Below are 12,299 nucleotides of genomic sequence, written 5' to 3'. Positions count from 1 at the left end.
CGGGGAGGAGGGCGCTGGAACCGGACAAGGCGTGAGCGTCCCGGGCCGCCCTCGCCGGCAGCCCCGGGGCCGTGCGGGGGGTGCTGGGGCCCGGCTGTGAGTTCTCCTGCCCGCTACCCACGCGTGTACACTCACCTCCCCACCCACGCACCCCTGTGCACATACAGCGCGGGCGGCCGCGGCAGGCAGCCCGCGGTGCGCATGCTCCCCCCGCGCTACGCAAAGCACGCAGGCTGCGCCGCTTGCGGCCGCGGCGGCGGGCGCTGAGCGGAGGGTGGGGGCCGGGCCTAAGCGGCGGCGCCGCGTGACTCAGGTAACGCGGCCCCGGGCCGGGTCCTGCGCCTCGCGCCCCGCCGGGGATGGGGCACCCCGCTCCCGCCTCCCCGGGGGCGGCCGGCCGGCCCAGCCTCACCCCCTCCCCTTTCCCCCTCCCCGTTACCGGCCGCCCTCGGCCCCGTGGTGCCCCCGAGCGTCTGGCCTTGAGGGCGCCGGGCGTGCGGGGCCTCCGCTGTGTCCCGCGGGGGCAGGAGGCGCTGGCAGCGCAGCCGGGGGGTCTGGGACCCCCAGCACCCCTGTGGGGCAGGGGGTGAGGGAGCGGGACAGAGGGAAGGGCAGCGGGGGTGTGGGGCAGGGCCCCGGGGCGCCCGGGGCCGGGGGGCGGCAGGGAGCCGATTGGAGCCTCGCTGACCTTGAGCTGTGTCCCTGGAAGGAGCGGAGGCGTGTGCCTGGAGCGGGGAGGATCCGCGGGACGCCGGGCAGCAGCTGCGGTGGGTGTCCCGGCTTCAGGCCGGCGGGTCGCGGCGCCTCTCCCTTCCCTCCCGCCTGTGCGGAGGGCGGTGGGTGAATCGGCTCCTCTGCGAGGGAAAGTCGGTGGCAGGGGGGTCGTGGAGGGTTCTGCGTCGTGGAGCTGTTTGTACTGAGAGCCCGTTCTGCACTGACAGACACGGCTGAGTTAGGAGCGTGCTCCAGGGTTCACCCATCTCCAGTTCAGCTGTCTCTTTGAAATCAGCTGCAGAAGTTTATTTTGCAGAAGGCTTTATGGAGCTGTAGGGGCTTTTGGAAGTGCATATACTCCAACGGTCTCAAAATTCTTACTGTGAAACTGCTGGGGTTTGGTTGAGCAGGTGGGTCCGGGTCCTGCTGGTTTTAACCTCTGAGTGCAAATTCTGCCGTGTAAATAGTGTTTTGTTTCTCCGTTTAAGTTCACGTGAAGTTGTGACATACCCAAGCAATGTGCTAAATTCTTGGGCTCTGCCTTGCTGGACTTTCCATCTTGACTAGTGTTCTTGGGAACACGTTCTGTTCGGGATTTTGCTAGAATGAGAAGTCTTTGACGAAGGCATTTATTTTAGCTGTCATTTGTAGCATGTGGTACTCAGAGGAGTGCTGGTCTAATTTAGAAACAAATTGTTTCTATTTCAAGTTTTTAAGAGAACGATCTCATTAACATTCAAGTTCCTACTCAGATCTGGTTGCGGGAGGGAGTAAAATGAGTCTTGCAGCCCAGTCTGGCGCAGCTGTTTGTGAAATGCAGTAGTAGGGTTATTGCTGCCTCTTGAGGCTCTTCGTTTGGACCGTGGTGATGTGTAATTCTCGGGGATGAACAGTCTGAGTGGGAGACTGGGATTTGTTGAGACGTAGGAAGCTGAGGGCAAAAACGAGATGAACTGACAAACTGCAGGTTTCTGGCAGATCAGCAGGGAGAGCGTTGGTCTCGTGAGCCCCAGTTCACTCTGTTGTTCTGGGGACCAGTGCGATGTCCATCCCCTTTCTGCTAGGTTTTGTAGAGCTTACAACAAAAGATCTCTCTCTCCGAACAGAAATAGTGCTGGGATGCTGTGGGACCCGATTCTGAGCGTGCAGTCTGGAAAATCGGATGAGTGCTTTTAAACCAGCAGAGGCTATCGGAGCATTGCTGTTTAAATTAATTAAGTGCATTTTAAGATTTACTGCTCTTGGTACACAATCACTGATCTGACTGTGTCTACTTAATAACGACTGTAGGCACAGTGTGTGGTCTGTGAGATGAGCTGGCAGTGCTGACTGACTGAGAGTCAGGTTTACAGCAGAACAGCTCTGCTTCCAGAACTTGCTCGTCTGAACAGCTCGGCCAGATGTGAACTTGCTGCTCCTGCTGCAAGAGAGTCTGCAACCTCACCTCCAGAGTTATTTTTTCTTGTGAGAGTATTCCCTTTCTTTATACAGAAGATGGCAAGATCAGGCAGGGGTTCATTTCTCTCTCTGGGCTGGCCCTTACAGTGTTTTTAAATTGTTCATGGAAGTGGAGCATTACTGGAGGTGTGATGTAACAGAATTGATAAGGATTTTTTTTTTTTTTTCCCTTCAGTGAAAATGAAGAATTTATATATTTTTATTGCTGTCCTGTTCATCCCATGGAGTTTTTCTTTGGCAAAGTATGATGAGTTTGAGGATGGAGATGACATTATGGAATATGATGATAATGACTTTGCTGAATTTGAAGATGTTAATGAAGATGCAGTCACAGAGTCTCCTCAGAGGATCATCACTACAGAAGATGATGAAGAAGAAGCCACTGTAGAGCTTGAAGGTCAGGATGAGAATCAGGAAGACTTTGATGATGCAGAGGCACAGGTAACCCCTCATCTCCTCCTGCTATGTGTTCCCTAATACTGTCTCTACACCTTACTTTCTCACCTGATCTTTTTGGATTTGCTCACTGGGGCTTGGATTTTCATGCTGTTTGTGATTGTGTCCTTTAGGAAGGTGATACAGAGAGTGAACCGTATGATGATGAGGAGTTTGAAGGCTATGAAGAGAAACCAGATGCATCTCCTAGCAAAAATAAAGACCCCATAACAATAGTTAATGTAAGTATACGTGTTGATTCTATTTGGTGCTTCACCACTAATTTTTTTAAGGTGGTATGCCCATAATGTCACTGGTGCACAAATGTACACAAAAGAGAGAATCTCACCTAAAGAATTTGCTATGTGAATTAACAAGAGACAGTGCAGAAACAGGAAGAAGTGTGGAGACAAGAAATACTTGAAATAATGCAACAGGATAGCAGCAGAATATGATCCAGGTGTACCAGCTCCCAATTCCATGCTCTTCTGCATTGGTTTATGCTACTTACAGCTCTTGAAGTAAAACTTCCAGGGCAGGTGCCTTAGGTCCGTTGATCTCTATTTTAAGCTGCTAGATCTCCCATCCTGGGATCAATGCTCTATTCTGTACTCAAACTGACGATTGTAATTGGAAAATAGATCAGGAAATTCTTCATTAAAACAAACTTTTTGAAACATAGTTTTGACCAAAGCACTTTATGACTTAACTTCTTTTACCCATATGCCAGGGGGGAGACGGGGAGGAGCTATAGTGATGAGCTTCACTTAATCCAGAGAAAACCCATACATCCTGGAACATCTGGGTGCTTTGTCAACACACAAAGAAGAGGTTGCGATGATGATACGCGTACAGTAAACACAGTGTATTTTTAGCTTGTCTGTCTAAAGTTTCAGATTAGAAATGGACTCCTCTGCTGGTTAGTTTGTTTGTTTTGGTTTGGTTTTTTTAAGTCAAGCTCTCTGTCCACCCTGCATCGCCACCTTCTTACATCCCAACGGAGTCTTTAACAGAACAATCAGGTGCTTGAGGCCTGCATTTTTATTATCCCCAAATTCTCTTAAGTATTGTGGCTGGCCTCGGCAGTGAAAAGGAAGGTGTGGGTACTTTTATGACTGAAGGGTGATATGGTGATAGCGGAACTGCTAATTATTCTCTGAGGATGGTATGGTCGGGCAGGCTTCCCTGCTCCGCCCTGCAGTCTGTGGCTCTTGGTGGCATCCTGACAATGCTCCTGGACACTGGGTATTACTTTAGATTTCAACCAAAGTTACATGATGATCAGATAATGCTGTGATGGGGAGAGCATCAAGCTCAAATGATCAGTGGGTTGAAATGCTGGGCTGTTGACTGCTCTGAGGGATACATGCTAGCTCAGGCTCACGTGGAAGAGAGAAGTATTTTGTTTGTGTTAGCCAGGTATTTTGGGAATGCTATTACCAGTTGTTTCCTCTGATTACTGGGTCCCAGCAGAGCCAGACGCATTATGTACGCTTAGCTCTGTCCTGTCGCCTTTGCGAAGCGTACTGCTGTGTTTGGGATGAAGGCTTTACAGTACTTTTTTGTTTTCCAGATTGTTTGTATTTATGGAATCTGCTCATTCAGTATGTAAAAGATGTCTCTGTTCACTTACTGTAGGTCCCTGCTCACCTTCAGAACAGCTGGGAGAGTTATTACATGGAGATCCTGATGGTGACAGGTCTTCTTGCTTACATCATGAATTACATCATTGGGAAGAACAAAAACAACCGTCTGGCTCACGCATGGTTCAATACTCACAGGGAGCTGCTAGAAAGTAACTTTGCTCTTGTTGGTGAGTATCATAATGACTAGGATCCATTTTTAGTTTATTTGAATAGAGCTGGTTTTAGACCAGCATGTAGGCTGTAGAGAAGAGTAACTTTTCTACGCAGGTGTGTGATAGCAACAATGACAGCTCTGTGTGTAGACAAATAGTGTGCCAGTCTTCCAGGGCTGAAATCAGATTATGGTGTTGTAGTATAAATTATCCAGAAACATTACAGTGATATTGAAGTAATCCAGCAACACCTGAGCTCTGAGCCTGCTGATGAACTTTGTGATTTTTAGACTACAGTTCTCTCACTGTTGTTTTCTTCAGGGGATGATGGCACTAATAAAGAAGCTACAAGCACTGGGAAACTAAATCAAGAAAATGAACACATATATAACTTGTGGTGCTCTGGAAGGGTGTGCTGTGAGGGAATGCTCATCCAGCTAAAGGTAGGGATGAGGGAGTTTGTAGCACTGCTTACCTGTCACCAGTTTTCAGGTTCTAGAGGCTTTTCCATTACAGAGTGAGCAACAAGGAGTCCTAGCTCAAGTCTTTTGCTCGCGTTCAGATACGGGGTTCTGAACGTGCATACATGAAGGGGAGACTGGTTGGACTAAAGAGGCCTGTACAGGCCTGTGTTCTGCCTACCAAAGTAGGTAAGAAGGAGCATAGAAACCAGAAGTATAGCATTAAACAGAGGTTAACTGGATGCTGAAGAGCCTGGCTCCCATTTAGAGAGACTTTAGCGTGTTGCGGGAATGGACCAAGAGGAATTCCAGTGAAGTACAACAGACAAATACAAAGTCCTGCATCTGGGATAGAACAGCCCCACACATTGGTTCAGTTCCTAACTTGAGGGAACAAGGCCCTGAGAAACTCATCTAATGCAGAAAGAAGGCCTACTTTTGAGCAGCGTAGGTGACTTTTCAAGGGCCCTTCAAAGCTAATTTATTCTACAAAAAACGTCTACTTATAACTGTCCTCTTTTCTCCTTGAGCCCCACTGCTATCTGCCAGTGAAGCGCTGCACTCCAGCTATATTCAGCTGTCTTATTCTGTGTTTACGAACTTGTGCTTTTAGTTTCTCAAGAGACAAGACCTGCTGAACGTCCTTGCACGCATGATGAGGCCAGCTTCTGACCAAGTGGTATGTGCTCGGCCCTTTGGAGTAGCTCTGATAAATTGTTGCAATCCTTTGGTTCTACTCTGCTGCTTTTGATTGTTCTTAGCACACGCAGGTGAACTGCTGGGTGTCTTTCTGTACCATTCCGTATCTTCCAGTTCAGTAACTGTCGAAACAATCTGAAAGAGTAATTCATATTTCTTTTCTGCCTGTGGAATGCAACCTGCTGATGAGTGGAAATTGTTTTATCTATGGGTTTTATTGTATGAGCGGTTTTGTGAACAGTCTGTCATGCTTTGAGACCTCATCTTGATTAAAAAAGTGGTTTTACAATCTGGAATACTTAATGATTGTCCTTCTGTCGTTCAGTCTGCCTGAATGGAGCTGCTTAATGCTTTTGCTGGCCTGCATATTATATCCTGTAACGTTACTTTTTGTCTGGCCCCTGCTTTTGGAGATGAGGGGCATCTCTAAGCACATAAATGCCAAGAGAGGTTATATTTTGGAAGAAAGGAGGCCCTGTGTGCTGTCAACACTCTTTCCATGTATCTGTAATTTAAATCAACAACCTTTGTCTGAGCTGTGTATGGTCTCGCTTAGTCTTTGTCCATATGAATCAAAGTGGCACACACTGAAATCGTAGAAGACATAGGTCTCCATTTGGCCAGTAGCCTGACGGCAGAGTACATCGTATAAATCCGATGAGGGCTAATAACATTCTGTCCCACAGCAAATAAAAGTAACAATGAATGATGAAGATATGGACACCTATGTGTTTGCTGTTGGAACGAGAAAAGCACTGGTGCGACTCCAGAAAGAGATGCAGGACCTGGTATGTATGCTCACGTTGAGAATACTAACATGATAAATAATAGGATATAAGAACCTCTAATCTGTAGACAGTTTATTGTCTTGGGAACAGCTGAAAAAATGTGATTGACCTGTAGCCATTAGTGTGTGGGGAAAAGACATTTTCATCTAATGGAAATAGTGTATTTTTTACATCTAGGAGGAGGCTGAAGTATATTGTCAGGATACACACGAGTGTCACTTCACCTCACTTAATTTGCACAAATGACTTTTTCAAGGATTGAAAAGTAAACTCAACTAGTGATACGTGATGTGGAAAGTTTGAGTCTGAGTCATCTGCTTTTATGTGATTTGAAATTAAAACTTTCCATATGTTCAAGCCGTGAAGCTTGCAAAGAATCCACTGATAGCAAGCAGTGGTTTGCAAATCTTTTCTCTCGTAACTTCTCTCAAGTAACAGCACTGAAGTGTGGTTGGGAGGATGCCAGTTGATTTTGTTCTGTTATCAAACAATAGCAGCAAAATGCCTTAATCCACTTTGAGCATTCCAGCATGGATGTATTACAGTTTTAACTTTTTCCTTAAAGTACTGACTATTGAAGAGAAATACTGACTTAAAAACTATTGATACTGCATGCTTTACTTCATGCTTAAATGTCCCCAGCCAGAGTGAGTGACTGCGTTAGTGTGTTTTTACTGTTTCTTATCAGGTACTTTTAGGGGTCCCACTGTGCTGGAACAGTTCAGTCTGATAAGATACTTAGAAGCTTGTGTTTATTTTTATTTCTTTCCTCTTGTTCTCTTGGAAACAGAGCGAGTTCTGCAGTGATAAACCTAAGTCTGGTGCAAAATATGGGCTTCCAGATTCGCTGGCTATCTTGTCGGAGATGGGGGAGGTCACAGAGGGAATGATGGACGCTAAGGTAATCTTGAATGAATTAGTACAAATGGTAACCCTGGCACTTCAGCCTGTGCAAAAAAGGTCTGATCTTTATCTCCTGTAAACATCAGGAGAGCCAAATGGTCCTAGTGAGATGTAGAGAAATCGAGACCCTAAGGAAGCTTAAGGCTGGAAAAAGGATGTAATTCTCATGTCTTTATTCCTTTTACATAGCAACCCGTAGTCTAACATGAACTTTCAAAGCCTGGAAGTTAGCTGCAACAGCCAGTTTGAAGGAGGGTGTTGGTGGTTTGTCTGCAGGTCCTTAAAGTTGACATGTTAGCAAGTGAACTGGAAAATCCCAAATGAGAGTTATATATCTGAGTTGCTCACATTAATTCCGTGCCTTGAGGCCCATTCTAGCAAAAGCTAAAAAAACCTTACAGTTTAAATTTCAGTGTCATTGTGACAAGCTAAGCACAGCAATTTTCTGAGTGATACGTGGACACTTTGGCAAACCCATATGGAGTGGGTAGGCTGCAGACGGATTGGTGTTGGGAAGAACTAACCTCGGTTTCTCTTGTAGATGATTCATTTCCTCACACACTATGCTGACAAGATTGAGTCCGTCCAATTCTCGGACCAGTTCTCCGGTCCAAAACTTATGCAAGAGTACGTATAAAGCTAGATCTCTCCTTCCAGTAGCTATTGTAGTGCTAAGCAAAATAGAGGCTGACAGGCTTGTTTGCGTTCCAGCAGGCTTCACACTGCAGACAAAGAGAAATGGGGTGCAAAGGTGAAACAGGTGAATAAATACACGCCCAGTGCTTCCAAATGCTGCGTTAGTTTAGAAGATCGAGGTGCTGTATTGCCTTAATATTTATTTTTGTGTGCTGGTTATGCTGCAGTTTGGGCAGCTACAAATTTCGGATAACACGTGGCAGCTACAGTGTACGCAGCTGCATGGAGAACAGCTGAGTAATCCCACTGAAGGTGTATGGCATGTTAAGAGTTTAAGGGTCAAGAAAAAAAACTGCAGAAGGAGATCTCAACACATTAACTCGGATGCTGTTTGAATGCATTGAGAACTAGGTTTAAGCAAAGTCTGCAGTGTAAAAAAAAAAAAAAATCAATTCTGCTTGCCCTTTGCTCATACAGCTAAACATTCTGCTCTTGAATCCATCACTTTTGTTCAGGTTGATTCTCAGCTGTGCTCCAGAAATACACAGATGCAGTACCTCTTCTGTTTCTCTAAGCCTCCTAGTCTCGAGGTGCTTTTAGTTGCTGCTTCAGAATTGCCAAGTGGTGGGTGATTTATCTTACCTTAATTACCATGTAGGCTTTTGCGAGGGTGTGTTATGCTCACAGGCATATGAATAAATGATCTATATCAAAACTTGAAACTGCCCTCCAAAAAAAGGAACATACTGTGATTTTAATTCCAACAGCAGTATGTCTACCTTGTACTGAAACTGCTAGGCTTTAGAGGATCTGTGAAATCTAGGTCTGACTTTCTTATATTAGAACACCGTGGATTTGGGGGCAGTGGAGACTTGAATTCTTTAGAAAATGTTATTTTTTTTCCTAACTGATATTTATATAAGATCTGTAGTAGTATAAGCAACAGAGCATATGTAAAACTGAATGTCATAAAAATATACAGGCTGCCTTAGGGCTCAGACGCCAGAGCTCATGACCTCTGACAATCAGATCGGATGGTGGGTTAGTGTGCTTTTAATTAATGCCTTTTCACTGCCTGCTTTTGAGTAGAACACTTCAGGAATCTGCATAGTTTGAAACTTAATTTTGGGTTACAGCCAGGCTTTTAATCTTGTTTATTCTGTTTGAGTAGTTTGCGAGTGTCTCTTGGTTCTCGACAAGGTTTTCCCCAACAACATTAGGTATTTTGTATGCCTATATTTTTCTTTGCTCATTCCAGCTAATTTTTTCTTTCCTACCAGGGAGGGTCAGCTTACAAAACTGCCCGAAACTAAAAAGACACTTTTGTTTACATTTAACGGTAAGAGAGCTGGTGTATATGTGTGTATGTGTATCTGGGGGGTGTTGTGCTTTATTTGTACCAATCATGTCCTCAAGTTCTGTCGTCTACGGAAGACAGTATGACAGATGACTTCAGTGCATGCAACAGGATCGTTAACCAGTGAAAAGAAGGCAGTAATAACACTGGGGACTGAGCAGCATATCATCATGATAATAGGATACTCAGTCTTGCTATTATTGATCTTGGTTCGTACTCACATCTCTACTGGTGGTTCTGTTAGGTCACCATTGGAAGATGGCTTCTTTTTAAGCGATACTCCTTGCAGTTTGAACTTGCACAGAGTTAAGTGGTTAACCCTGTTTTGGAAGAAAAACAGCCTGCTGGGAGTCTATTCTAGAAAAATCTCATAGTTCTCCTTGAAATTTAAGGCCATAGCTCCAAGTGAAGCTAATGTCAGAGCCTGAAGTCAACCCTTATGTTTGAATTCCATACTAATAAAACTAAGAAGAATTGTGTGGGGGAAATGTGCCTGCCACTGTGTGAGGAATCGAAATGCGATCTCCAAAGCTAAATACCTCTTTTAGTTAGTTATGTCCTTCCTGAAGAGGAGGATAAGAACATCTTTCTTTCATGAATGGTGTGAGCAATAAGGAAGGAGCATTATAGCAAGCAGAAAAATCCTGCCAACCTCTCTGAATTAACAAGAAACTCTTTATTTCAGTGCCTGGTTCAGGCAACACTTCCCCAAAGGACATGGAGTCTTTGCTGCCTCTGATGAGCATGGTTATCTACTCTATTGACAAAGCAAAGAAGTTCCGTCTGAACAGAGAAGTAAATAGTGTATATTCTTCTGCCTTCTGAATATTGTATGGAATTGCAATCGTTACCATTGCATCCTTATTCTTAAGACTGGGAGCCTTTCTAATTATCTCTAACCAGAGATACTGCGTCCTGCTCAAGGGGAAATCTGTATTAACTGCATTTTCTTTTCTCTGTAAAAAGGGTAAACAAAAAGCGGACAAGAACAGGGCTCGTGTGGAAGAGAACTTCCTTAAACTGACTCACGTGCAAAGACAGGAGGCTGCCCAGTCCCGTCGAGAAGAGAAAAAACGAGCAGAGAAGGAGAGAATCATGAACGAAGAGGATCCTGAAAAACAGCGTCGGCTGGAGGTGAGATGGATTTTCAGATTGTTAGAAGCTACTGGCAGATTTCTCCTATGCTGTGTCCAGGGCTGCCTGTAAGTATACCAGCAATGGCCAGCTTTGGTTTCTAATTCGCTGGAAGGCAGACAGCTTCCAGGGTGTATGCTGTTGCTTTCTGAAAGACACGAAGGCTCCCAGTGGGGAGCCAGCTCATGTGGTTAGAGATGTGAACCCAAGTACTGGAAGTCTTTTTTGTTTGGCTCTTCTGAAACGATCAGCTTGCTCGTTGAAGACATCTCTGATGTTTATTCAGATCTCTATGTCCTTGCCTACAGGAAGCCGCTTTGCGGCGTGAGCAGAAGAAACTTGAGAAGAAGCAGATGAAGATGAAGCAAATCAAAGTGAAAGCTATGTGACTCCGTTGTGAGAAGTGTCTCAGTGCCACCTGCAGAATTTTAATGCCCAGGGTATAAAGACCTACTTAACTCCATAGTCCTACACTTCTTTGAACACTAGTAGCCATTAAGAAAAATGCTCCTTGCATCGGTGTTACTTATTTAAGTATTACAACAACATGCAGGTGTACGTAAAGAGCTTTGTCTTGGCAGTTTTATTCCAGGTGGTATAAATTTTTGCTACTTGTCTGTTTAAAAAAAAATGCAATATTCTTGAATGCTCTTTGTCATTTGTTCTTTAAAAATAGAACATTGTAAACCTGTCCACATGTGCTGGTAACATATTCATGCTTTACTTTTAAACTTTGGTTTTAGTTATTGGGAGGGAAGGGGGAAAAACTTAAGGAAAGTACAGTAAACAGTGCATTTATTTCCATCAAGCTTTTAAAGGCACAAAACTTAGAGCCTTCCATACACAGTATGGATTCTTCAGGGATTTAAGCCCAGTAGAATAGAAATGATTTTTATTTTCCTTTTTTTACAAACAAGGGACTGAAACAGTATTGTCACCCGTGGGCATGATTGGTATATGTGTACAACTTATAGAGGGGTTAGATACAAGGGAATGGAATACGTGAACCGTTGCCTACTTGTGGTTTCGAATGCTGCAAGCTTAATACAATGTGAAGTCTGTAATGTCAGCATGGTGTTTCTTCAGGAGCGAGCGCACGGTGAGTTAGCAGCTTCAACTAGCTTTCCTTGGCTATTTTTAACTCTGCGAGTTTGCCTCAATAACTTATTTTTCTCTTGATCTCAGCAGCTGCTGCCTAGTTCACTTCAGCCAGAAGCTAGGTTCAGTGAAATAATCTGCAATTGCCAATTTCCTCAAGCAAGTAAAAATGTTTCAGAGGACATGTGTCCTTTTCATCTGGTAAATGAATCACTTCAGGTTTTTGAATATAAATGGGGAGAATGAAGTGAATGCCCCTGTGCAAGCACTTCGCTAACTGAGAGAGCTCTGCATTTTATAAATGCTTCCTGTCTAGAAGGCATTTTATTGTTGCTTGTAACAGACTTTTAACAGTTTTGTGGGGAAACAACGCCTTGCATTTTCTTCTTCGATAATTTGTGCAAACTCGGTTCTGAGGCAATGAGCTACTGTTGAAACAGCAACTGCTTAAACTTCTTGTTCTAGCATGGGGTACTTCACACGGATTTAAATGCAAATGTCTGTAACCTGATACATGCAAATACAGTGATTTTATAATGGTTGACAGAGTTATTTAAATCCAAAACTAATGTAGATTATGTGAAATTTTAGCACTATTTAGCTTTAAAGATGAATACAGTATTGTTTCACAAAGTTCTTTGAAAGAAAATCCTAGTTTGTGCTCTTTTGAGTAAGTGGACAGCTTTCCTCAAGTCCCATACACTTGTGGGTCATGGCAGCTAATTTTGTAATATGAACATTCAAATGAACAATCTAATGAAGAGTAAAAATATAATTGAAACACTCCACCTGCCTACTTTACTTGGCTGCACTCCGTG

The 12,299-nt window shown here is 44.3% G+C and overlaps 1 protein-coding gene across 4 annotated transcripts; it reads left to right on the top strand.

The window, feature by feature from the left end:
* The first annotated feature begins 28 nt into the window (after positions 1-28).
* CCDC47 (coiled-coil domain containing 47) lies at positions 29-12,267 on the top strand. Of its 4 annotated transcripts, none has more exons than XM_086766894.1 (14): positions 29-96; positions 710-767; positions 2,348-2,613; positions 2,742-2,849; positions 4,246-4,420; positions 4,727-4,848; positions 5,480-5,545; positions 6,252-6,353; positions 7,144-7,254; positions 7,798-7,883; positions 9,173-9,231; positions 9,935-10,044; positions 10,216-10,383; positions 10,692-12,267. In XM_086766894.1, exons 3-14 carry the CDS (start codon positions 2,353-2,355, stop codon positions 10,770-10,772), a joined length of 1,449 nt encoding a protein of 482 aa, XP_086623020.1. In that variant the 5' UTR covers positions 29-96; positions 710-767; positions 2,348-2,352; the 3' UTR covers positions 10,773-12,267. The 4 variants fall into 4 exon arrangements, with proteins under 4 accessions (XP_086623020.1, XP_086623019.1, XP_086623022.1 ...); XM_086766893.1 differs by lacking the exon at positions 29-96 and adding an exon at positions 160-313; XM_086766895.1 differs by lacking the exon at positions 29-96 and adding an exon at positions 942-1,124.
* The last annotated feature ends 32 nt before the right edge of the window (positions 12,268-12,299 follow it).

Source organism: Chlamydotis macqueenii, chromosome 25, assembly GCF_036417535.1.
Source record: "Chlamydotis macqueenii isolate bChlMac1 chromosome 25, bChlMac1.mat, whole genome shotgun sequence".
NCBI classification, from domain to species: Eukaryota; Metazoa; Chordata; class Aves; order Otidiformes; family Otididae; genus Chlamydotis; species Chlamydotis macqueenii.
The sequence above is the reverse complement of the archived record's forward strand: the minus strand, read 5'-3'. Positions and strand labels throughout refer to the sequence as shown.